This window comes from Silene latifolia, chromosome 11 (genome assembly GCF_048544455.1).
Source record: "Silene latifolia isolate original U9 population chromosome 11, ASM4854445v1, whole genome shotgun sequence".
Taxonomy (NCBI): Eukaryota; Viridiplantae; Streptophyta; class Magnoliopsida; order Caryophyllales; family Caryophyllaceae; genus Silene; species Silene latifolia.
This window is the reverse complement of record NC_133536.1, coordinates 173,207,618-173,233,655: the sequence shown is the minus strand read 5'-3', so window position 1 is coordinate 173,233,655 and position 26,038 is coordinate 173,207,618. Positions and strand designations below refer to the sequence as shown.

The 26,038-nt window shown below is 36.6% G+C and overlaps 1 protein-coding gene across 1 annotated transcript; it reads left to right on the top strand.

The window, feature by feature from the left end:
- The first annotated feature begins 699 nt into the window (after nucleotides 1–699).
- LOC141612088 (uncharacterized) lies at nucleotides 700–16,592 on the top strand. Its single transcript, XM_074430798.1, has 11 exons — nucleotides 700–1,363; nucleotides 1,465–1,543; nucleotides 4,990–5,147; nucleotides 5,234–5,445; nucleotides 5,681–6,021; nucleotides 9,731–9,991; nucleotides 11,412–11,742; nucleotides 11,823–11,920; nucleotides 12,016–12,071; nucleotides 12,495–12,544; nucleotides 16,279–16,592. Exons 1-10 carry the CDS (start codon nucleotides 1,018–1,020, stop codon nucleotides 12,521–12,523), a joined length of 1,911 nt encoding a protein of 636 aa, XP_074286899.1. The 5' UTR covers nucleotides 700–1,017; the 3' UTR covers nucleotides 12,524–12,544; nucleotides 16,279–16,592.
- Nucleotides 16,593–26,038: the final 9,446 nt, after the last annotated feature.

The following is a 26,038-nucleotide window of genomic DNA, read 5'->3' as shown; positions in this document are numbered from 1 at the left end:
TGTTCATTGGCCTCCACGAGAGTCATTCTAGACATAGAATGCTAAAGGTAACGAGTTCTTAGTGTCTATGTCACTACTTTGTATCTTGACATGACACGAGGTATTCGAACGGTTTCCAATTTTCCACAATAAATTGGTGGCGACTCCACAAATGCAAACGCTTGTTTCCCAAGCGCCCCCGTGGGCCCCTCTGTGTCCACAGAACCGACATGTTGTAGTCATTGACCCGGTTAACCTAACCCGTAAGTGACCCAATACGAACCCGACTCAAACCGAATAAGTAACCTGACCCGATCAAACCAAAACTCGACATGACCCGAACTGTCTTAACATGATCAGTAAGCCACACGAATGACATGATTGCCACCTCTACATGAAAGCGATATAATTGTTGTTAATGATTAATTGGTGTATTTTTTTCAACTCAACTTTTGGGTCAATTTCAAGTTATCTTTTGGAACGAGATCAACTTTCAGGTTACATTTGGGTCGGGTCAATAGTTAGGTCGAGTCTGTACATGAATCGAGTTGACTCGGGTCAAGCCGAGTTCGGTTTCAGGTCACCCTAATCGGGTTGCTTGCCATCATCATATTGGGTTGAGTCGTATTCGGATCGCAACATTTTAGGTCCTATTAGATCGGGTTAGCTTGGGTTCGAGTTAGACCCTAAAGGTTAAGGCACCCCTATCCCCAAAACCCTAAATTTTGTTGATCAAATTACTCTCACCGCCCTTTCTTACTCTTGTAAACAAAATTTACTTTCTCAAACCAGTTGAGTGAGTTAATATTAAATAATCCACATTTCTTCTTCTACAAGACGATTTTACCTGTTTACGTCCACCATCGTCTTCCACAATCCACACAATTCAATCCAAAGTGTTATCTCAATTATGATTTTACTTTCTTTTCTAATGCAGTTTATTTAATAAAAAATGTTTTCTCTATCATTAAAAAATTAGGGTTTATTGTTTGGAATTTTAGCAGAGAAAAATAATTGATTTGGACCTAAATAATTAAGATGACGACGCTATCAGAACGATTCGCAGCTATAATACGATTGGTTGATCTATTCAAAAAGGCTAATAACTACGAAGCCGCGGCAACTCATGTCAAAACTGGTCTAAAAGCTAATGATGTCAGTGAGGGCGAGGTTGTTTTGTTGTTTGAGAAGTTGCTAGAAGTTCAAGAGGTTGAATTTAGGGTTTGCCTTGAAAATGTTGTTGATGAATTTACAACTTCGGGTGATTTCCGTGCTGCTACCAGGTTGATTATGGCCCTATTTATTCATCATCGGAATAAGAATACTGATCGTATTTTTTCCCAGTTAATGGTGCTGATAACGGACCGTCAGGGTGATCTTATAGGTCAGTTAGTGGTTATTTAGTTTTAGTTGGGTTGAATTATTTCTAAATTTGTATAAGCATTACTATTAACTTAATGTTTTGTTGTATTTCATTTGACGCAGCGTTGGATGAGGCTATAAAACCTCTAATGAAGGCGGCGGCGAATATACAAATACAACCACGCATTGAAGCGATAATAGCGTATGTCACATGTGTCCACCTATTTTTAATTGTATACAACACGAGAATCTTTGTGTATATTATATGATCAATTGACCGCTCTTAAGACGGATATATACAATTGAGAATTCATCTTAAATGAGAATTTCTCTGTCATTTTCATATATGACATGCTTATAAGTTATAACAGTTTGTGGACCCCTGCAATAATTCCCTCATGCGAAAATAATGTGAAATAAAGTGGGTTATAAAAGGATTATGCTCATTCATGGACATGATTTACTCAATCATGGACATAAATGACTACTATTATACCCTCGTCATTTTTACACCCTCAATTTCCATTTTGAACAAATTCTCTCAAATTACAAACCAACTCCGTCCGTCCAAACCATCATTCTCCCCACCACCGCCTCCCCTCCCTGCACCGGGGATACTACCGGCCCATCTGGATCGGACCCCTTCACCGGATAAACCACACTTAACATTTGATAACGCAAAATCTGGGATCTCCATTTCTGGAAATGTCTTAATTAATTAGGGTTGTTCATTTTTTAAAATTCCGAATTTTGATCAATTAATTCAAACATATTACTCCATACGTCCCCGCTACTTGTGATTATTATCGTTTGCAATAATTGTACTTAGGATACAAAATAAGAAAAGGGAAGCAAAAATCTTGATACTTCAACAAACAATCAGTGAGAATACTGATGCCGTTTGTTCGAAAAAGAATGAGAGCAATAACTGAAGCAACATGTAGGAGGGCGACAAAATGCAATAAATGGGGATTATTTGGCCATAATTGTGTATAGAAATGCTAATGAGTAATATATGCTGTATTGACACGAGTCTATAATTGATTAATTTGTTCGATTTGATTGATATTGTGAGGAAGAGAAATAGAGAGAATTTGATAATTTTTTTTTTGGGCAAGGGCAAAGTATGGAAAACAAATGACAAAAAGTCCATGAAAGAGTAAAGTTTGTTCATGAAAGAGCAACTCAAAATTATGTATATGTATATTTTTATATGGATAAATCGAAGGGAGAACTATTATGGCATGAACAGCTCTTACCAAATAAAGTATAGACTATTTGGTATATGAATAATATATTGAACACCTCCTAGGCATCATTATTGTCAATTTATTCCCATAATTTTTGCATTTATTCTAATTCTAGGGACAAATTTGTATCTTAATAGAATATAGAGTTTTTGTAAGACGGTCTTGCACTTTGAGACGGTCTTATTACACTCTGAGACCATCTTATTCTAAAGTTGTGAAAAACTTTATATTAGCCGATCTCCTTCTCACTTTCAATTAGGACTACTCATTGAGAAGTCAAGTCACCGTCGAAGTAGGACAATGGGTGTACGTTCTGAGTAAAATTATCAAAATAACACCATAATATGATGAGGCTTGACAAAAAATTATTTGGTTATGATAAGAGAACCTTGCCCATCTCCGTAAATTTGTGTAGAATTGGTAGATAGTTTGAAAAGTGTTGTTCTTATTTAGTAAACTGATTCTTATCAGTCTGACCGTCCAAAGAGAAAACGTACAAGGAGTTTTGTTTTGACAATTATTTGTCATAAACATTTTAGCATTGCAATGTGTAAACAATGAACTCCAATATTATGAAAAAAAATGCACTCTTCTGATTACTCCACCTTAGGCTGTACAGATCTGAGGAAGCTTATAGACTCCCTGATGAAAACCAGATTTGTAAGAACTCGCTTTTCATGAGTTTGACATTATTTGATTGCAGCTAGTACCACACCATTACTTGATATTTTGTCAAAAATTGAGCTGACAGTGTTCATCCGATTTTAGAGTGACTTTGTCCGATCAAGTTTCACTTAGCTTAGTAACAATTACAAAAGAAAAAGGTAGCTGGTAGACTCCAAGTCGTATAGTCTAAATCACAGAGAACAGAGATTTAAACCCCCTTTGACATCTCATTATAATCCCCTAGACCCCTACTCATAAGCTCATAGATTGTACTGAGAAGATGAGGATAGAGAGACTTGTGAAAGCTAGTAGAAAAAGTAGCAGTGAAACTTAATAGATGAAGAAAGTCTGGCAAAAATCAAAAGTAGATCTCCTCACATTCATAGAGGAGTGAGCAGAGACTGTAATACAGTTGCAAGATACTTTAGGGAGGTTGAATAACATACTCCCTCCAAAACAAATGTTACTAATGGGTTAGATTAGAGGGAGTAAATTCTACTACTACATTCCATATGATCCAGTTGTTAGCCCATGGATGAGAATGTTATAAGCTTCTCCATGCTTCTTCAATAGGACAGCATTATTCATGATAATCCGATCTCACAGTCCCATGACAGATCCCAACCTTGTCGACATTTGGATCGAGTATTATCATTCCACACTAAAATAAGATCCAACATTTCAATAGTGTGCTGTAAAATTATAGAACACGAATGTGTAACATTACCAACTTGCATGCTCCTTGTCTTTGACGTTAAAGTGTTTAATACTATACACCTTGCTAGTGTGTCTGCGCTTGTTCGAAATCCTAAAGCTGCGTCTAATTGATCATGAAATAAATATCAAGATGTTATGAAACTTAAATGTAGACCGTATTCTACAGAGTAACAAACATGCAAATATGAATAAAAGTTAAAAGAATAACTCTTATATATTGACAACGCATGTGTGAGGATTATATGATATACATTTCATAACAGCACCCCCTCACATCGTTAGCAAAACCTTAATCCGAAATTCACACCACCGCCTAATTTAAATTTAAAATGAAAAATCAACTCGACTAACTGGAAAAAAGCTGCACTAATATTTTTGGGGACAAAATTCGAAAGTGGTTAGGCGTAGAAATCATACCTTACAAATATTTTTCTACATTGGTACAATACAGAGAGAAGTTTAAGAACTTCGTATTTATATAGAAATCCATTGGAACTCATAGAATTGAACCTCTGATCTTTAATTTCTTGGGATGGACTATACATTAAACCCATGGCAGGTGAATAGTTGGAGAAACAGATTACTGAAACAGATTACTGAATAACTGAATCGACAAAGTGTAAACTCAGTACTCAGCAGTAGAAACACATAGGAATGGAGGGTATTTCACACTGACACGTGGAATAAATTGTGTTTTTGGGTAGCCTTTTATTAGTATTTATTTATAGATAATCATTTTTAAAACCGATGTGACCCCACCCGTATTAACCCGACTTGCAATTGGGTTGAACATCTCTAGTCTGTACACATCTAAGTAAGGCATAGAATTGGCAAAAAAAAAACAATTCAGTTTGCTTTCTAACATTAACATTTGGATTTTGTGACACCAAATAATGATTTCATAATGCTCAACCTCGTTAATCTCTAACGATAATAAGTGCATAGAGCTGATGAGCAACACAACAATTGAGCTTAGTCATTATTAACTGATTTGATTGTGTGTGACTTCATGCAGGGATCGTTTCATTGTGAGGGGAAAGTATGATTTGGCCATGACGATTATAGAGCCAGGGCTAGAACAAGCTAAGCAGAATAATGATAAAGTGTTGATCGAGAAATATACTCGTCTTTCTCAAAGAGCAAAAAAGCTAAAGAAGCAGGACGAAAAAACAGGTTACCACTTGGTAGTTTACTCTAAAAATGACTTATGCTTTAATCTATCCAAAATACTAATTACCACATTTTTTAAAATCTTTTAGCACTACGTCTCATTAAAGAGCAGAAGGAAAGCAAGAAAAAAGCAAAAGAAAAACTGGAGAAGACTAAAGAAAAACAAAAGCGGGAGAATAAAGGAAAGCAAAAACAGGAAATCAAGGACACAAAAGAAGAAAATGAAAAAACGGGAGGAGGAGAGAAAGAACAAGGCCAAGATTCGGTAGAACAAAATGAAAGTGCTTTTGTAAGAGAAAGGGTATATAATTACGTGCTCATGTTATTTTGTTGTAAAATTTCTTGAGAGGAGGCATATAATGCAATAGTCAATGACAAAAGATCACGATTTCCATGATTAAAATTGAAGAAGTCATAGAAGAAGCAAATTTGTCAAAATTGAGAGAAATTGTTGTAAAAGAAGAAATATCTTGATTTCATCCGAGATTTATTCCTCTAATTTTGGATTCTCATTTTGATAATTTTGAATTTTGCAGGAGGAAATTTCATTTCACATCGTTCGAGAAGAATATTGCGGTCATGATTGTTATGTGGGGTTTACAAAAACCAACATATGCCCTGTTAAAAAAGCTTTCATTAGAGCTCAAGATCCACACATCAACCAATTTCAAAAACTTGTTGATGTTTGCTCCAAACATAGGAGTTTGTTGGGTGTGGAGCAAGCAGTGAAAGTTGGGAAAGAAAATTCGATCTATCTTGTAACTGAGGTTGTATACCCTGTTACATATTATTTCCGTTTAATGTGCCAACAGCATTGCCCAAGATCCCTTGAGGAATGGTGGGAAATAATTGAGGAGCAATTCTGGATCATATTCAGGTAACTATGATTTTTTTTTTCCATATGCAAACAGTGATTTAAGTAAGACATCAGTAACAACTCTGTTAAAACAGAGCTGCCAGCTCAACTAGTTGGTTAATAATAGTTTGTTTGGTTGTTACAAAGTTGGCTAAAAAAGTTGTTAGGAGTTCGAGTTGTTATGGGTCATCACAAGTATGTAAGTAGAGAAGTACGCTTTCTAATTCAATCATCTCTTTTCAAAACATTCCAATCAATAAAATTCACTCTTCAATCGAATTCCTTCGTACTTTAGAATTCCTCTGTTGCTTCTCCCAATTGTAATTGTCTTTTCGGTATGAAATCCTGAAGAATCATTTAAATTCCTGATCAATATTTCTTGGATAAAGTTATTGGTCAGTCGAAACCTACCATTAAACATTTTGTGAAGGCGGAACAAACACAGGTCTCTAATTGGTGCGGTGGAGTATGCTAGGTTGCAAGAAGACACCATTAAGCTACCAAAACTTTGCAAAAACCCATTTTGGAGAAATCTGTGATAAAACCAAACCCTTTTCATTCACAAAATGCCTTTAAACCCAATTTTTCCGCTACCAGCATCCCTGTTAATAAGTACAGTCAGAACTATAATACCTATGCTGTTTTTCAAAAGAACAATTTTACCTTCAGAAATACATCCTCCATTCAACTCCACTCTACCCATATTTTCTTTTTCATCCATTCAACTCCACTCTACCACTTTCCTAAAATATAATGTAAAATGACCCATTTGTCCTAATGAAAAACTCATATTTACAACTTTTGCCACTCTTACCCCACTACAAATTAACATCAAACTCCACCCTAATTAAAATAAAACAACTTTCACACAACCATTTGTACTTCTATTACTAGTTTATTATTACCTTAATAGTTGTGCATTTTAGATTATGGTAGAGTGGAGTTGAATGGAGGAAGTAAATCATCTTTATCATTTGATGTAGAGGGAAGGAGAAAGAAAAACTTTTGCTTTCATTGTGATGAGCAATATTCCCCTGATCTAGGTGTAAGACTAAACTATATAAAATCCAGATGATTCTTATAGAATCAGGCGAGGAAGTGAATGACGAAGTAGAGTGGGATAAATCAACTCATGGAGAATGTCCAGAGGAATATGGTGTGAAATACTCTGAACCCCTACTAGAAAACCAACCCATAATTTCCCTTAATGCGATTTCTGGAAATAATGCCTGCCAACCCATGAGGATAACTGGAAGGGTGAGAAAAAACCTCTTGCACATTTTGATTGACTCAGGAAGTACACATAACTTCTTGAATGAAAACACGGCAAGAAAATTGGGTTTGCTAATTTCTACCACTTAACCCGAAGTATCAGTGGCTAATGGAGATTCTATCATTATTACTTAAGTATGCAAAAATGTCAGAAGTGCATTATTGGAGATAGAATTGACTGCTGAAGTGCTGATTTAATGATAGTTCCTTTGAGTGGATGTGAAATGGTGTTGGGGATTCCATGGTTAGCATCATATGTATAAGAACAGGAGGATAGTACTCAGAGGAATCACAAAAGGAAAATTCAATTGGATGAGTTCCCAGCATTTGGGGAAGGAATCGAATAAGAAGGGGCATAATCAGCTGGCCAAGTTCATTTTTGAAGGGGCATAATCACCATATTGTATTCGCAAGCAAGGCTTTATCAGATAAACATAAATCATACTCTACTTATGAGAAGGAACTTTTGGCGGTTATTTTAGTGGTAAGTGCAGACCATACATAATTGATCATCATTTTGTCATCAAGATTGATCATTTTAGTCTTAAGTATCGCTTTAATAAAAAAATAACCAGTTCTTTCCAAAGTAAATGTCTTCCAAAATTTTTAGGTTTAGACTATGAAGTGTTGTACAGAAAGCGAAAGGATAACGTGGTGGCAGATGCTCTGTCTCAAATTGGGAGTGGAGAGTTAGTGACTACTATGGTTACCGCAGTAAGATCAGATATATTCAGCAGCTCAGCAGTTTGGATCGAGGATCCTGAGCTACAGCACATAATCCGACAATCGTAAAATAATCCTGTATGGAGTTACACGTATAAATAGGTTAATAAACAATTAACTAGGAAGGGAAGATTAGTAGTAGGAATGGATCTTGCCTTAAGAAGTGACATCCTAAATCTAATGCAAAACACATCACTTGGAGGACATTCAGGAGTTCATGCTACTTATAAGAGAACATCTGCTGCTCTATTTTACTGGAAGGGTATGAAGAAAGACATCAGAAATTTATTTATTGAGAAGCTGTGGTGTTTGCCAACAAAACAAGTCTTTATTGCACTCCCCTGCTCGATTACTTCAACCATTACCTATTCCCAAGGCTATTTAGGTGGATATTACCATGGATTTCTTTGAAGGGTTGCCAAAATCACAAGGGAAAGACACTATTTTGGTGGTGGTAGATAGGCTTAGCAAATATGCTCACATTTTGTTGTTATTTCACCCTTTCACAGCAGCTACAGTAGTAAAATGTATTTTGAGCAAGTACTCAAGCTACATGGTTTACCAAGAAGGCAAGAACCATTATCACTATCAGCTATCACTGATAGGGACAAGATTTTCCTTACAGTGTGTTTGGATAGCAAAAGTAGATAGAAAGGGAGGGGAGGGGTATGGAGGGGAGGGGAGGGGAGGGGGAATGGAGAAGTGGAGTTTTCCCTCCCAATCTTTCCTACGGTGGAAGGATTTTGATTAGGCTTGGAGGAGGAAAATGGATAACTCCAAACCCTTCCCCCTCCATTTCCCTCCTATCCCATTTGTTATCCAAATAAGGGATTTTGTCTCCCTCCCCTTCCTTTCCCTCCAATTCCCCTCATCCAAACAAGGCCTTGGTCAATTCTGGCAAGAGCTCTTTAAACTGCAGTAGATCTTTTAATGTCCTCCACGCGTCACCCGGAGACCGATGGCCATCGGTCTCTCTGAAATAGTTAACAAATGTTTGGAGGCATACTTCAGGTGCATGACTGGTGAAAAGCCAAAGGAATGGGCAATTTGGATACCTTTGGCAGAATGGTGGCACAATAGCAACTTTCACACTCCAATATACATCACGTCTTCCAGCTACCAAAACACCATGGGACAGACCCTATCACTATACTCACTATACTGGTTCCAATGGTTGATGAATTGGAGCAATTGAGGGCTGAACCTGTGGGCCTGTGGTGCTACTTGAAAGGAAAATGACAAAAGAGGGGAATGGTTATGAGGTGTATTTGCTGATTCAATGGTCCAAAGGTACTGCCGATGACGCTTCATGGGAACATTATGTGAAGAGATTTTCTGAATTTCCAGTTAATTGAACTTGTGGCCAAGTTTATTTTTGAAGGGGGATGAAATGTAACAACTCTTTTAAACAGAGCTGGCAACTCAGCAAATCAGTTAATGATAGTTTGTTAGGCTGTTACATAGTTGGTTAAAAAAGTTGTTAAGAGTTGTTATGGGTCATCACAAGTATATAATCAGAGAAGTAGCCTTTCTAATGAATTCATTCAGTTTTAATCAACAATTCCTGTTATCTCGTTTCAGAACATTCCAATCAATACTGTTCATTCTTAATCAAATTCCTTCTTACTTTAGAATTTCTTTGTTGATTGAATCCCAATTGTAATTTTCTTTTCGGTATGAAACCTTCAAGATTCGTTACAACATCTCAAATATAATTGATTTTATTGGTTTGCAGGGATATCATCCATGGTTTAATGCACTTGTTCAAGACTGGCTATGCATGTGGCAATGTGTCGTTTAACACATTTGTCACTCCAGACGGTAGAGGGCGACTTCTACCGTCTTTAGCCTCACCAAAACCGAAGGATGATATTAAGGAGCTTAGTCAATTGATGAAGACCGTGATTAGCTTCCCTTTTGAAGGAAATGATGATCGAACATTTATCCCACACGATCTTAGGAGTTTCTTGGATCTTATCGACGACATCATTAAATCGTATGTGACTTTTCTTTTTATAATATATTCAATATTTTGGCTTAATTCATAGGAATTCCAAAGAGAACAACAGAACTTGGATGAGTAATATGGTCGCGGATTGGATATCCGATCCGAACTTAACTTTCGGATTGGATATCCGGTCCAAAATTTCAAATTCTCAATATCCGATATCCGATCCGAATGGTTTCGGATATCCGAAAATCGATCCAACGGGTATCTAAAACATTTAGGATGGGATGTGTATATCTGGAAACTTGTTGGCTATTCTATTTTAATGTCGGTTTTCCATGTACCTTTGCTTTATTTTTTTGCACTTTTCTGAAATAATCTACACTTATATTCATATCTGGTAATACGTAAATTAAGCACAAAATCATATAAGTTGATGAATTTTGCATTTGCAAGGGTCTGAAGCAAATACTTCCTCCATTCAACTCCACTCTACTTATTTCTATTTTTTACACTATTCACAAATGCACATTCAATCTCGATTTTCTCTCAATACATAAGTGATAATATATTCATGTGGGATCTTGTTTGATTCGTCTTTACGAGTACATTAAAAATATCTAACTTTTATAATTTTTGCAAATACGTAGCTAACGATATTTACCGCGTAAAACACGCGTTGGTGAACGTGAAAAAGTAAAGTGGTAGAGTGGAGTTGAATGGAGGAAGTACAAATGAAGCGAAAATAAATAAATGATAAAAGTAAAGATCCTAAAGATGAATGAAAGCCTATCTTTAACAAATGCGGACTAGATCATGTCTGCATATGTAAATTGCAGGCAAGCTTCTTTCCCAATCCCAGGTTTTCAACAGATCCGAACCATTAAAGTGGCAATAACAGATTTACCCTATTCCCGAACTTGTTCACGTAACCTCAAATGTTCCCTCTTTTAGGTCTAGTCTACAGCTAAATTAAGGAATGCCCTAAACTTAGATTTGCCCTTGTCATTTTGCTTCTTAGGAAGATTTCTTCTACCATTCTTCCCCGGAAAATGAGGTGAGGAAAAGCGTGAGAATCAGTTGCCCTTTTTCTTGGTCTCGCATCTCTTTCTTTTCTTGCTTACCCTTGTATTTGTTAGAGGGCCGAAGCGTATTTTCAGATTTGTGACTATGGTAGGCTGTGGCATGAGGACAAATGTCTTTCGTGCTTCAGCTGGCCTCATTGTCTTGCGTAGAACTTCGATCTCCCTAGTTAGAATCCGCCTCGCTTTTCTCTCTTCTCTTGTTTGTGTTTTGGGTCCAAGTTGCCAAGCGCAGTCTTGCTCTTTTTCTTGCTTGTCCCTAAAGTAAAGAAAATGAGTCTTTAAGAAAACTTTGACTTCCCTTTCCGGCATAAACCGCACCGTATTTTCCTTAACAACCTTACGGGTCTAGCATCTCTAACTCATAGGCTCGTTATATTTTACAGGTTCAAGTCCATACCTATGCTTCCAGAATTCCTTTTGGATCATCCCTATTTCTGGACTATTGGAGAGAAAATTGATTTCTGTTTCAAATTAAGAAAACTGATTAAAACTGATACAGTGTACGTGGCCATTGAGAAAGTGCTTCAGACATTGGGCTTGTTCAAGAATTGGAATACTGTAATAGTCGAAGGTGTCTATCATAAGGTTTTGGATAAACCCAATAAGTCGGGTTATCTTAGTAAGTACAGGACTTCTGTTGACATTGTTCGATTTTTCTATGCTGTGTACACTCATATCAATGAGAAAGAATACAAGGACCTTCGAGGCAAAAAGGTGTGATTATTTATATAGTTCTATAACTTAATAGTGATTTTGTTCATATTTTTACTATGTTTTTGGTTTTTTTTTTGCAGAAGCTAACAGATGAGCAAATTGAGGAAGCACTAATGGGTTACTTCCCAAACTTCTACTCAGACATGTTCAAATGTCTGTGTGACTGTGGGGGGAAACGGTGAGTGTAGACGATTTGAATGTTTTCATTTACAATTTAATATACCCAATCGCCGTGAAAATAAATCGTTATTTAATTTTTTTCCTGTTTAATAGGTCAATATCTGCCGAACATTTGCTGAAGTTATCAAGTGTCTACTCCCAAGCTGCTGGTAAGTAGTTAAATTCAGTTTTCAATTTATACAAGTAACAGTGATCATCAAAATTTAAAACTAAAGTAGATTTTGAAGACCAATTTGAAAGTTTAGTAAACACGGCAGGAAAAAAAGTGATAAAGAGTGAGAGGTTTGAAGAAAATAGAAAAAAAATCATTTAGAGGCTCGATAGATAGATGACTCGCCTGAGGAACCCGAATTGAACTGGCCCGGTAGAACCTGAAAATGGACCGACCTGCCCCGCCCACAACTGATAACAACCTTATTTGCCCCGATCTGAATCCGACCTAATTTGACGTGAACCAATTGTGACCTGATTGACGCGATTGCCATCTCCAAAAGCATCCTGATTATCTAACCTTTTAAATCATTGTTTAATTTTTCCCTTAACTCAAATTTTTGCTATTGTCTTTTTTCCAGAGCGTCCTATAAAAGCTAGAAGGAATTAGATCGTATACGATTTGACAACGGTACACGAATCACTATTTATTCACTTATCTTATCGCATGATGAAGTTGTCTGTTATAATATGTTCGTTTTTTACTCTTTAGCTATGGACTTGCATTCAATAGTACCTTTTGTTTAAGTTGCCGATACCATATAAAACCAAGTTGGCCGATACATGCAGTAACGCGGTTGTTTTTACCGATATTTTCCTATTTAAAATTTACTTGAACATCTGGAGGTATCTCGTATCATACGGGCCTCCAATATCAGTACATCTCGGGACCGTGATTGTCAGTATTTGTTCAAAAACCGCGTTGTCAGTATTTGTTTTAATAATACCTTCACAAGGGGGAGACGACTGGTTACTGGTTACTGCACTCTCTGCGTAGAACCATAATCTATAACAGATCTATCATAGCCAGCTACAAGTGATGCCCTAGGTATTGCTTCTTCCTCAAACGCTCTTGCATTTCGAAGATACCATATTGCCCAACCTTGGCCTAGAAATTACCCTTTGGATCATCATCAAGCTGTATTGCTTCATAAACGATGACCTGGGTGCCATGCTTACTAAACCTTACAGCCAACATTCCTCCCACACCTCCTGCACACACCTGAACTCGATCAAAGAATGACAAACTCTCCTCCTCTGCCCCAGAACCTTCACACCGATGACTAGTAATGCAGTGGCGGAGAAACTATTTTTTTTTCCTCACAGCTAAGATGTCCTTGCAAGCTTCCCAAATGAAGTGGGCAAGCTTAGATGGTATTTTGAGCTTCTATATCTCTCTCCACAAGCCCACATCTCCATTAACACCACCAATACCTCCTCGTCGTTGTTGCCTTCGTTGACCCATTTAATATCCAGATTTCAGTGTACATACCTCTTATTCGGCCACCAGAATAATTGATCACAAGGGAAACGCTTGCTAAGAGGGATCGCCACAACATGCTTAATATCAGCATCCATTATGATTGCTCGCAACTTCACCAGCCACTCTGCCTTTTCCTGGTCTATAAAATCCAACGCCATAAGATTCGGGTCTGACTCAAGGTTTGGCGTGGGCACACACTCCTATTTTTCACTCGGCCCCACGCTTCATCCCAAACCCGAATTTGATGCCCATTACCTACTTACACTGTAAGACCCTCAGGGAGAGTTAGGGAGAGATTTGGAGCCCAAGAGTAGGTAGTCATGCTTGAAATATTTTGCTTTTAAAATCCTCCCCACTAAAGATGTCGGGTTCACCACCTATCTCCACTCCAGCTTCGCTAGTAAAGCTTTATTGAAGACACGTCGATATGTAAACCCGAACCCCCTTCCGTCTTCGATTTGCACAAGAACTCCCATTCACAACAAGATGTATTTTGCATTGTGCTTCCGGCGACCCCACCTAAATCGGCCCAAAGTAGAACGGATCTCATCATTAGTACCCTCGGTAGTGCACATAAGCTAATCATATACACGATTACACGGGGATGGCTTGAGCCACCACCTGAATCAAGACTTCCTTACCCTGTTTTGACAGCATTTTCTCCTTCCATTTCGCTATCTTCCGGATACGCTCTTTGAGGCTCGTAAATATGACTTACCTGTATCTTTCTGGAATTGAACATAGGCCAAATACTTCTCATGTGCTTGCACCCCAACACGTTTTTAATAGACAATCTTCTTCCGGATGTCACTTTTTTTTTTTTTTTTTTTACTAAAAACAACTTTAAATTAGAGTAGTTATAATTTCCCCCCATGTTCTCTTGTACTTAGTGATAAGCTATGAAGGAACATTCCCTCATTGTTCTAGTAAATAAGATGCTATCATCTGCAAAAAGAGATGTAGATCTACTTGTAGTTCAAATTGGACACTATGAACCTACCGAATCCTGGCCTCGGCCGTTTTTAGGCCAACCTACCACCGTCCTCTATTCAATATTGGAATTTTTGTTCAAACGTCCATTTGCGTATTAGAAATATTACTAGTTCTACCCATATTACTATATCTACTTGTATTATAATTTTCTTTAAGGTTTTTTTTTTGTCAAACACAACCTTTAAAAAACTTTTTTTTTTCCAAACACCACCTTTAAAAAAAAAATTTGTCAAACCCAACCTTTAATAACTTTTTTTTTGTTAAACACGACTTTTTGCCAAAATTTGAGCACTTGTAATGGGGTGACTTTCAGTCGATGTTTGAGATAGCAAACGAGTTCGCTTTGAGGTGTTCTTGAACCCGTTGGAGAGGTGGGAGTATAGGCTTTCCAGGAGTTGCCAACACGGTTGCCAAAGGTGGCCTTATGTGGGGTGGGTTGGAAATTTGGGTTTACAGTGGGTTGTTAGAGGGGTTTTCGAGGGTCTTTTAATGGGGTTATGATGTTTTATTTGGTCTGAAATTTGGTATGTAGGTTGAGGGGAGTGCAAGGTATGTCGTAGTTGTGTTGTTTGTGGTGGTCGTTGGTTGCAAGTGGTGGTTCAAGGGGAGTGAATTGACCAATAGAAAAATCATACTTTGACTTACATCAACCGCATGTGACCAACCTTACATTACACACCAATCTACCCTACATAAGGCCACCTTTGACCACCGTGTTCATAATCGTTGGAAAGCCTGTACTCCCGCACTTCCAACGAGTTCAAGAACTCCTCAAAGCGGCCTCGTTTTCTATCTCAAACATCCACTGAAAGTCACCCCATTGCAAGTGCTCAAACTTTGGCTAAAATGTCGTGTTTGACAAAAATTTTTTTATTAAAGGTTGTATTTGACAAACTTTTTTTTTAAAGGTGGTGTTATGGAATTTTTTTTAAAGGTTGTGTTTGACAAAAAAACCCTTTCTTTAATTGCTTAGCCTAGTTGTCATCTTCTTTTGATGGAACACAAGTTGGTTGTTCCATAGGATTTGTCGTAGAATCTTCGATAGATTAGTATACTTACGGCCTTGTATAAATAGACTTCTTGTATCTCATTGTTGTTCATACAATATCTCAATAAAACCCGTCTCATTAATAGACAGTTCCAGTTAAAAGATTCATTGCTCTTAGAGGTGCTGTGCTCCGTCCCCAACCGCTACTTTCATATTGGTATCAATGTTGTCCTCTCTCTGCCTAGGTCGTTCGTTTAACTGGCTCATTGTCCCCAACATCTTCACCAATCACATCCCCATTACTCTTCCCAGCCGTGGGAATGTGTGCTGCTCACCCTTCTTCATTGTCCCTTGTACCACCATCGTATGTCTTTTTGCCCCAGAGAATTTCCTCTGCTTATTACCACTCAAGATAGCTGTAGAAGTGGTACATTCGTTTGAGTCCCCCTCCTTAGATGAACTGGTACGGCTATTGCCTTTCCCATTCTATCCCCTATTCCAAGAACTGTCACTTCCTTCTTTAGACACCCTTTCCATCATTCAGAGAAACTCCAATAAGCTTTTCCACCATTTCGTGAATTCCTGTAGCCTCATCCTGTTGTCCATTCCCCACGTCATGAGGACACTTTTAACCAATCTCATAAATGTCTCCCCCACAACATGCATTTAGTACTTAATCTTAATTATATTTTCTCTTTTTTAAATCTTTACTTTTCTTTTCCCTTTTCCGCTTTGTTCATTTTTTTACATGATAATAATGTTCCTACATATTGATAATTTCCTTGCGTGCCAAACAAGGGCACTTGTAAATTAACGCCATTTCCACTTCACAAATTAGCTGATGTAGGTCTTGTAGCAAGCACATTTCAGTGCTTATGTCTGGTTTTTCTCTTTGATACAGGTCTTTGCTGTGAAGAAAGTAGACAGAGATTGCTTTAAATGTGGATAAGAGACTTGATTAGCTGATATGGATGGGACTGACTAGGAGGATAGAAGTAAATTAAACTCAGTGATATCTTATATCTTACGAGTACTTGACTGAGGCTCTGATGCCAGAACTCTACTAGCTGTTCTTATTACTTTGGCACTACACTTGGCTCAATTATTACTCAAGCTGTAGAAACTTGTATTTTGCTTCGTTTAACTAACTATAACTAACATTCAACTGTGAGACTAGTTGTTATTAAGAACGTGATTATCAGCCTTTCTCGTTAACCAATCCAGGGTATATACAAGATGTGCCTTATGTGGACTACCCTAATTTGGAAGATTTTGACTGATACTATGTCTATTGGACCATTGGGGATGAGTTTCAGAAACGGAAATTGGATTTTGGTTCTAATAAATGTGTTCTTATGTCCTGATGCTATGGAGGTTGAAAGTTTAAACCATCTTTTCTGGGAAGTCATTTGGGTATTGTAACTGAAAATGGAAATGATATAAATGTCCAGGATTAGATTGTTAATAAGGGGGTAGGAGGGTCAGGCTTCAGGTTTCAGTAATGATAAACTAGAGGGCAAGACTTTTAATCTAATGGCAAATGTCGATAACTGGGATAGAACGCCTTTGGAAGACCCAAGCATTACGCCTTTTAATCTACTGCTAAATACCCAAGCATTACGCCTTTTCCACTACACTCAAGGTTACTAGAAAGCCAATCCGTGATGGTACCATTGTAAAACCCGTTGGGAATTTGGGATATCAAAAGGGTCCAACACTTGGCGGGCTCTAACTCAAGGTTACTAGAAACTCAATCTGTGATGGTACCACGGTAAAACCCCGTTGAGATATCAAAAGTGTCCCACATTTGGCGGGCTCTTAACACAATTTCTCAGAACATGAAGGGCATTCTCGTTGTCAGAGGGGCATTTGTTTGAGTTACACACCCCTTTAGTGAAGAGGGAGGTCCTAGCGGGAAGACGATCCCAACTAGCAAGCCAAAGAAAGAATCGGATCCTAGGGATAGTGGTTTGAAGCCATGGTCGAAAGCCCGAGATAAAGAGAATTTGCTTTGATCCGCAAAAATAGAGGCATGAACATCCATAAAATTGAATAAAGAAATGAGAACACTATTTATCCGTTAGGTAATAGTAGAAGGAAGAGAAAATGAACAATTGTTTTTTTTTGGACAAAGGTAAATGAACAATCACAATTGTTTTTTTTTTTTTTTTTTTTTTTTTTTTTTTTTTTTTTTTTTTTGACAGCAGAACAATCACAATTGTTAAGACACCAATCATCATATATTATATTAAAGCAACAACCAGCAACTTATTTAATCGCCACGTGTCAACACCTATTCATACGACACGTGTCATTTGCTGGATTTCTAACAAATATGATGATACAGTTTCCTAAACTGACGCCTAGATATTCGGGATATATTTAATCAACTAGGTATGATATTTTTAATATTGCTTGCCATTTATACAAATATATAATTTGCCATTTATAAAAATATATAATATATAATTGCTATCCATTTATACAAACTAACTAATCAAGTCGTCAATTAGCCATATAATACGAAATCTCAAACTTTAATAACGGCAATAGTATATGATGTTTCCTAACTCAATTAAAAATCATCCTAAAATTTCGTTTACAGCTTATACGATCTTAAAATTTCGTTTACAACTTATTTCCCTAGACTTTGTAGCCTACATCTTAGGATATTTGTTCAGTTACGATTTTAGGATAATTTTTGAGTATCTTTTAAATAATATATAAGATGCTGATTAATTACTTAAATTTGACTTATTAAGTTTTAAATCTGACTAATTAAGGTTATAATATACACATGCTGATATTTTGAATACATTTAAGAATCCCCCAGTGAGTTTCAAAAACAAATCTTACTTTAAATCATATTATCCTAAACTTTTCATAAATTCAAAATCAACTAATTTAATCATAATTATTTTAATCATCATAATTCAAAATCAGTAACTAATAACTAATGATTGTCAATTTGTCATCTTATTTGGCCCCACTAAATTTTTAAATTTTTAAAAATGACAGGTAAAAAATTCTAAAGTAAGATATTAGAAAGTGCATAAAAATGAACAAACCAAAATTTAAGCCTTGATTCTTGATTCTGAAAAGATACTAGCATACAATCATTTCCAAATTTACTGTTGTATGATTTTGGTAGAGAAGGAACTTAGCAAATACGAAGTATAAGTGAGTAACAATTATTTTCGGAAAAAAAAATGCATGTTATCTTCTGCCATTTTTAGCCACTAATATACATATTTTTAGCTTCAATAATTAATGTCACCAAGAGTATTAGACTATTAGGACTTGGTATCCCCGCATTGTATCAAGTAATTGTTACTCTTTCTGATCTTCTGTTACTTTGAACATATATAACATGTGTGCGAAATTGTCCACTACGATCATATGGTTACTTTCAAACGCCACCCACCTTCGACCACCATCATCTCGCCGCACCATCATGTTTCCGCCTCTGCCACACGTATAGGCTATGCCAATTGTCCAGGGTAACTATTGGAACATTGATCATATATTTAATGAGGTCAGCACTATGATTATGTACTTACTACTACGAGATGTTGTTCATCTTAATTTTGTCATTGTATTTGATGAAAACCTGAGATCCATTCGCACTTGGGTTACCTCTCACAAATAGAAAATGACCTTCAGTATATCACCACTATAAAATATGTGAAATAGATGAAATAAAACCCAACTATCAACTTACAATATCCTTACATTTGTCATACAAATAGGTCACTGGGTTTAGACTTAGCAAATGGGTCAACCCGGTCGGATTCTGATCGGATTAATTCGAGTTAAGTCATATTGGGTTTGCAAGAATTATAGTCGAGTCCGGGTAATCTACGGATAAGCTATTTTCAAGTTATTCAGTGATAATAGACCGTGTGCAACAATAAACAATAGGATCGCATTATATTTAATCGGGTCAATTCATATTATAAATTGCAATATTAACAAACTTAAGTTTTAAATCAAGATTCTCTCTCTGTTTTTTTTTATTAAACCAATCTTTCAAGCCAATGAGTCATTGTCAAAATCGTATCTCATAAATAACTATAACGAGTAAGTTTGCTACTAATCATAAATTTTTATTCTTTCACTAAATCAAAGTGCGTCGTTTAACGAAAGAAGCGAAAGACAATATTTCAATACCTTGAAATAATCTTACTTTATTCTGATATTTGGTTTTACAAAAAAAAAATAGAAATAAATATAATTTGCTAAAATTTCTCAAGTAATTATTACATAATATATCTCAGATCATGAGTAATAGATAATATAAAATTATTAGAAATTCAATTTAGATACTTAGTATTATTTTCAATTTTTATAAGTTCGGGTGAATTTATAAAAATTATCTAACAACTAATGCAAAACATTATGACATTGAAAGGTAATGAGTAAATAAGCTAAGGTGTTAGCAAAACAAATTATCTCAAATCTCCCATTTTAAATCATCTCAAATTAACTGTGTTGCATGACATAATGATTTACAATGTTGAGAGGTAAGTGGTAACATGACTCAATGGCAACTTAAAAAGCGAATGAATGGGCGGGGTTGCTATTGGGAGGTCGTGATAAGGGAGAGGTCGCGATGGGTGGGTAATGATGGGGTAAGGAGTCGCATAAGGTTACGAGAAGGGTTAGGGATCATGGATGGGTTTGGGTCGGGAAGGTGGTTATATATGCTAGAGGCATGGTGGGGGATGTAGGGGATGGTGGAGGCAGGAAGGGGTAGGATATGAATTGTTGGGTGTTGGTTAGGTGGGGGGGGGGGGGGGGGGAAGGTTGGGTGTTGGTTAGGTGGGTAAGACTTGAGAGGTATGTCGTGGTCCGAGGTGTTATATGTGGTTACACTACGGTGGAGTGTCTGCTGGTGAGTATTGAGATAGTCGGTCAGTTGGCGAACACTGCTTCCAGACGATGGTGGATGGGAGGGGAAATGAGACAGAATTTAGAGAACTGAGTAGAGAAGAAACAATAGGGGTAATATGATAAATAAAAAGCAAGGTTACAACAATGAGTATAATCAAATCTATATTGCGTAAATAAACAAGTTATAAAATCTACAATAATTATATATCCACTTTTCAGATTTCACGTCTCACAAGTTAGAAAATTCGAGAGAAAAAAGTCGAGTATTTCAAAAGTTTAATAGGGTAGACAAAAGTGTATGGTTAGACAAAGTAACATTTTCTAAAATTTAGTAATTTACTCATTCCAATATATACGTAAGTTTCTTCTTTAATAATACTTTCCGTTACCACCCGTGCAGTGCACGGGTTCCAAAACTAGTTGTTAATAATGCAGTCACTGACAACGAGGTTCTCATTGTGCGTAAAGGGGCCTTGAAAGAGGTTTCTAAGACCATCTTCACTTCAAGCACTGGGTCGCGTTAATTAGGTCGCGATCCGATTTTATTCTTAATTCTACCTTATTAATCTTGATCCATTTTCACTCTCTCAAGCAGAAGGTCGCGACCTAGTTCATCAACCCAATCATTTTCTACTTTCCAATCCTTTTTGTTCTGTTTACAAACAATGATAATGTGACACATATTGGATCACCAATTGACCTAATAGTGTCAAGAGTAACCAAAGAGGTCACAAATTGACTTTTTCACCAAAAGGTCACGTTAATTTGCAAAGAGGTCACGCTAATCTCGTGCTTAATTATTGGTTAAGGCGACCCAACAAGGTCACGACCTTCCTCGTGACCTTGCTTGGGGATGGTCTTAAGACCATCCCCAAGCAAGGGTCGCGCTAATTAGGTCGCGACCCGGTTTTACTCTTAATCCCACTTTATTATCTTGATCCACTTTTACCCTCACAAGCAGAAGGTCACGACCTAGGTCATCAACCCAATTATTTTCCACTTTCCAACATTTCCAATCATTTCTTCCCACATTCTCTACCCTACCAAATTTTTTCTCTTACCTTTTCTATTATTATTTACTAACAAATTAATTAATAACTACTCCAATATAATAAGTGTTTTAATTATATTTCGTATACGAGGGAAAAAATGTTTTTAAATCACACCGTTAAAAATTGCTTCAACATTTAATACCGCATTCATATAAGATAAAAAAAATATAATTCTAAAAAATTACTCGTACAAACTAATTCTAAAAAAGTCTTACATCTCACATTCTAGTATCTTCCATCTCCTTATTCATCATCATCATCGACATCTTTGTCCATCTCCAAACTAATTTATGTGCTTTGTTCATCAACATCAACATCATCATCATCATCATCATCATCATCTACATCAACATCAACATCAACCAATTGATAAATCAATTCCTCTCCCTTCTTTTACCCAGATCGACATCAGCATCAACTTAGCTCTACTATTTTCCCCAAACCAAGAAAAACTCAGGTCACCAACTCAATTAACATCATCTCCTTCCCCATGAAAAAAAAAACAGATCTTCAATTAACTTATATATCATCAAGCTTATATTCATTCCCCAAACATTACCAACAGGGTCACCAATATCAATTGAGGGTCACCAACTGACCTTCAGTTGAACTTCTTTGCTAGAGGGTCATGCTAATTTTCCAATTAGTTGACGATTAGGGTGACCCAACAGGGTCATGACCTCCCTCATGACCTTGCTTGGGGATGATCTAAGAGGAACATCAGTGGCCCAAACATTAGACCAGAAGCGGACCGTCTCCCCGTTCCCAATCACCCATCGAGAAGAATTAGTGAAAAATTGTTAACTCCCCCCGATATTGTAAAAAACATCTAATTAAATTACTTATGAAATAAGATAAGATGTTTTAACTCTTACAATATTATGGTCATTAGTAAGAAAGTTGTTTCTTTATGAATATGTATTAATATAAGAATGTTATTATTTGAACAAAACATTCTCATATTAATAAGAAAAGTGATGATAAAATGTTACAACTTTATACCGAATATGTCTTAGTCTAGTGGTTAAGACGGAACGATCCTGGACAATAGGTCTCATGTTTGATTCCCCTCTCCCTATTGTAATGCGATTAAGTGCGCGCTCCGTTGAACCAAAAAAAAATGTTACAACTTTATAAAAAATTTTCATATTAATTTGCTAATATAAGGGTAATGATAATGCAACCCAGTGAGTTGTATTTAAGAAACAAAAGAGGAAATAAATTCTTGATATATGCATTAATTGTATTGGTTAATGTGTAATTTAGTTCTTAAGCCCTTTTCTTTCTGGTTTATTTCCAGCTCACTTCAGTTCAGTTCATCTCAGCTCCATTCAGTTCAGCTCAACCCAGCTCAGCTCCACTAAATTTGGCCAATTTCAACTTTGCGAATCTTAAACTTAATAGTTTTTATTAATGTTATTTATATTATATAATTATAATTATAATTATAATTATAATTATAGTTATATAATTATAGTTATATAATTATAATTATAATTATAGTTATATAATTATAATTATATAACTATAATTATAATTATAATTGCAATTATAATTATAATTTATTTGTTAAAGATGAAATTAGGGTATGTCAATTTTTATTTATCTAATTAATTAAATTCGGATTGTTGGTGCTTCGTGTTAGTTACCTAATCTGTCAAATTAGGATGATAAACGGCTAGACTTTGAACATCAACCTAGCAAATTGGTGCTTCATTATTTCACCTAACTATATTGATGGCGAACAGTGGTTCATGGTGGCTACCTAGTTAACCACTCAAATCAGTATAATTACTTGTATTAGTATTATTGTTATTATTAATCTTCTTCTTCTTCTTCTTCTTGTAATAATAATAATAATAATAATAATAATAATAATAATAATAATAATAATAATAATAATAATAATAATAATAATAATAATAATAATAATAATAATAATAATAATAATAATGGCTCGCTTCGTCCTGCGGATTTATTGCTTTATTCTTGGGACAGGGGGCGTGATGTGTGCGTCGACCTGACAGGTTCTTCACCTTTGACTCGGATCGGGTTGGCGATTTTGTGTGGGCCGGGTTGTTCCGATCTTGCTCGGCGAAAGTGTGCTAAGTATGGGGATTTGTGCGCGGTAGCGGGTTATGGTTTCCTACCTTTCTCTTTCTCTTCTCTTGGGAGCGGGTTCGGATCTTTGTTGCCTTGCTCAAGCGGATCCGAAATTCTCCGTATCTCGGGATGCGGGGCTCGGGTAGCCGCTTACATTTTTACTAGACTTAGCTTCGCTATTGCTAAGGGTGTGGGAGCCCAGATTGTCTCTCGGCTCCCCACCAATTTCATGTAAACCTTTTACTTTTATTTTAATGAAAGCTGCGTGCATCTTATAATAAAAAAAAAAAAAATAAATAATAATAATAATAATAATAAGCTTTAAGCTTCTTGCTGTTTAGGGGGGCTTAATGACCCCCTTAAACAGCAAGAAGCTTTGAGCTTCTTGGTGGAGAATAAAGTGGATTGTGGTGCCATTATTGAAACTCACGTCAAAACTAAGGCACTGTTAGGTATCTGTGGTAGTACTTTTTCTAGATTTCAGATGATTCATAATAATGATTTGCATCCTAATGGAAGAATTTGGATTTTTTGGGTTTCTTCAATTGTCTCTCTCACCGTGCTCTCTAAATCAGCTCAGCATATACACTGTCTTTTGCTTCATCATGCTTCTAAAAGGAAGTATAAAGTGACATTTATATATGCTTTTAATACTAGATTGGAAAGGAGGGCTTTCTGGCAATATTTAACTGACATCTCTTATACAGTTTCCAACCCCTGGCTTTATATGAGAGATTTTAATGTTGTTTTAAAAATGGAGGAAAGACTGGGTAGTGATCATCTTCACTTGGTTGATATGAATGACTTTGGTGCTTGCTTGGATACTTGTGGGCTCATTGATCATTCTCCCATTGGGTGTTACTTTACTTGAAACAATAAACAGGGTGATGGGTTAAAATGGGCTAAGCTTGACATGATTCTTATAAGCTTATATTGGATTAGTAATATTTGCTCTACTACTTCTTTTCTTGAAGCTGAGGTATCTGATCACTCTCCATCACTGGTTACTATTCAGGAAGCAACTACTGTACTTAAGAAAGGTTTTAAATATATGAACTGTTGGGCTCTATCACCAGATTTTTTGGTCTGTGTTCAGAAGAATTGGCAGATGGGCTATTTTGGAGGTAAAATCAACACCCTGTTTCAGAAACTCAAACATCTGAAGAGGGCTTTAAAGGGTTTACATTCTTCCAATTTTAGTGGACTAACTGATAGGGCGAAGTCTGCTAAGTCTGATTTGTTTGTTTGCGAGACTCAGCTTCATGGTTCTTCTCAGGATCTTAATCTTCTACATTAGGAAAAACGGTTGGTGTAGGCTTATACCTATCTTAAGAGAGAGGAAATGCAGGCTTTACATCATAGGGCAAAGGTTCATGAACTGAAGCTTAATGATTTTAGTACTAAATTTTACTACTCTAAGATTGCTGCAAGGAAAATGAGAAACACTATTGACTATATACATGATGAGGCCGGTGTTAGGAGAACTGGATTGCAGGAGGTTATTGCAGGGTTTGTCTCTCATTATCAAAATCTGCTTGGGTGATCTTCCTCAGTTCAGCCACTCCCATCAGATCTCTTTCAGAAGAATTTACTTCCCCAGGAAACTCATTCTGCTCTTGACAAGTTTGTCCATGTAAATAAAATTTTGGATGCTCTGAAATCAGTGGATAGGAATAAGAGCCCATGCATTAATGGTTATTCCTCTGGATTTTTCCTTGATGCTTGGAGTGTAGTGGGACATGACTTTAAAGAGGTTGTCTATGAATTCTTCAATTCTGGTAAGCTTCCCAAATCAACCAACTCAACTCTCCTAGGCATATACCTAAAATGGACACTCCTTCCTCTGTTAAAGATTTTAGACCAATAGCTTGTTGTACTACTTTCTACTAGGTAGTGAGTAAAGTAACTCCAAGGAGTATTTGATTATATTATTGGACATGAGCAAGCTGCTTTCATTGCTCATAGAGATTTCTTTGATAATGCTATGATGGCTCATGAGCTGGCATAAAGATATGGTAGAGCATACATTACTCCTAGATGTTTACTGAAAGTAGACATTAGGAAGGCCTTTGATTCTGTGAGCTGGGAATTCCTTCATTCTGCTTTACTGAATTTTGGTTTCCCTACTAAGTTTATAGGTTGGGTGATGGCATGTGTGTCTTCCCCTTACTACTCTCTTAGTATCAATGGTGGGGTTGAGGGTTTCTTTCTAGGGAAAAGGGGGCTCAGGCAGGGTGACCCCCTCTCACCCTACTTATTTGTTATCTGCATGGAGGTTTTGTCTAGATTACTCAGGCAATTGTCTAAGTATGCTGGGTTCTCTTACCATCCCAAGTGTGTTCAGCTGAACCTTACCCATTTGGTTTTTGCTGATGACTTGTTGGTCTTCACAAGAGGTGATGATGCGTGTCTTTTATATAAGGTTTTTACCTCATTTTTACACGCATTTCTGTACGTTTTATGTAGCATCTAGCTACAAATACCCCCGAATATTCTACTTTGGTTCGTTTTATGTAATTTGCAGGAACTGACCAAAGATGAGCTAAATCGAGCCTTAATCCGTCCCATTTGCATGCATTTATGAAGAGTGAGGAGCCGGAGCTTGGAAATCTA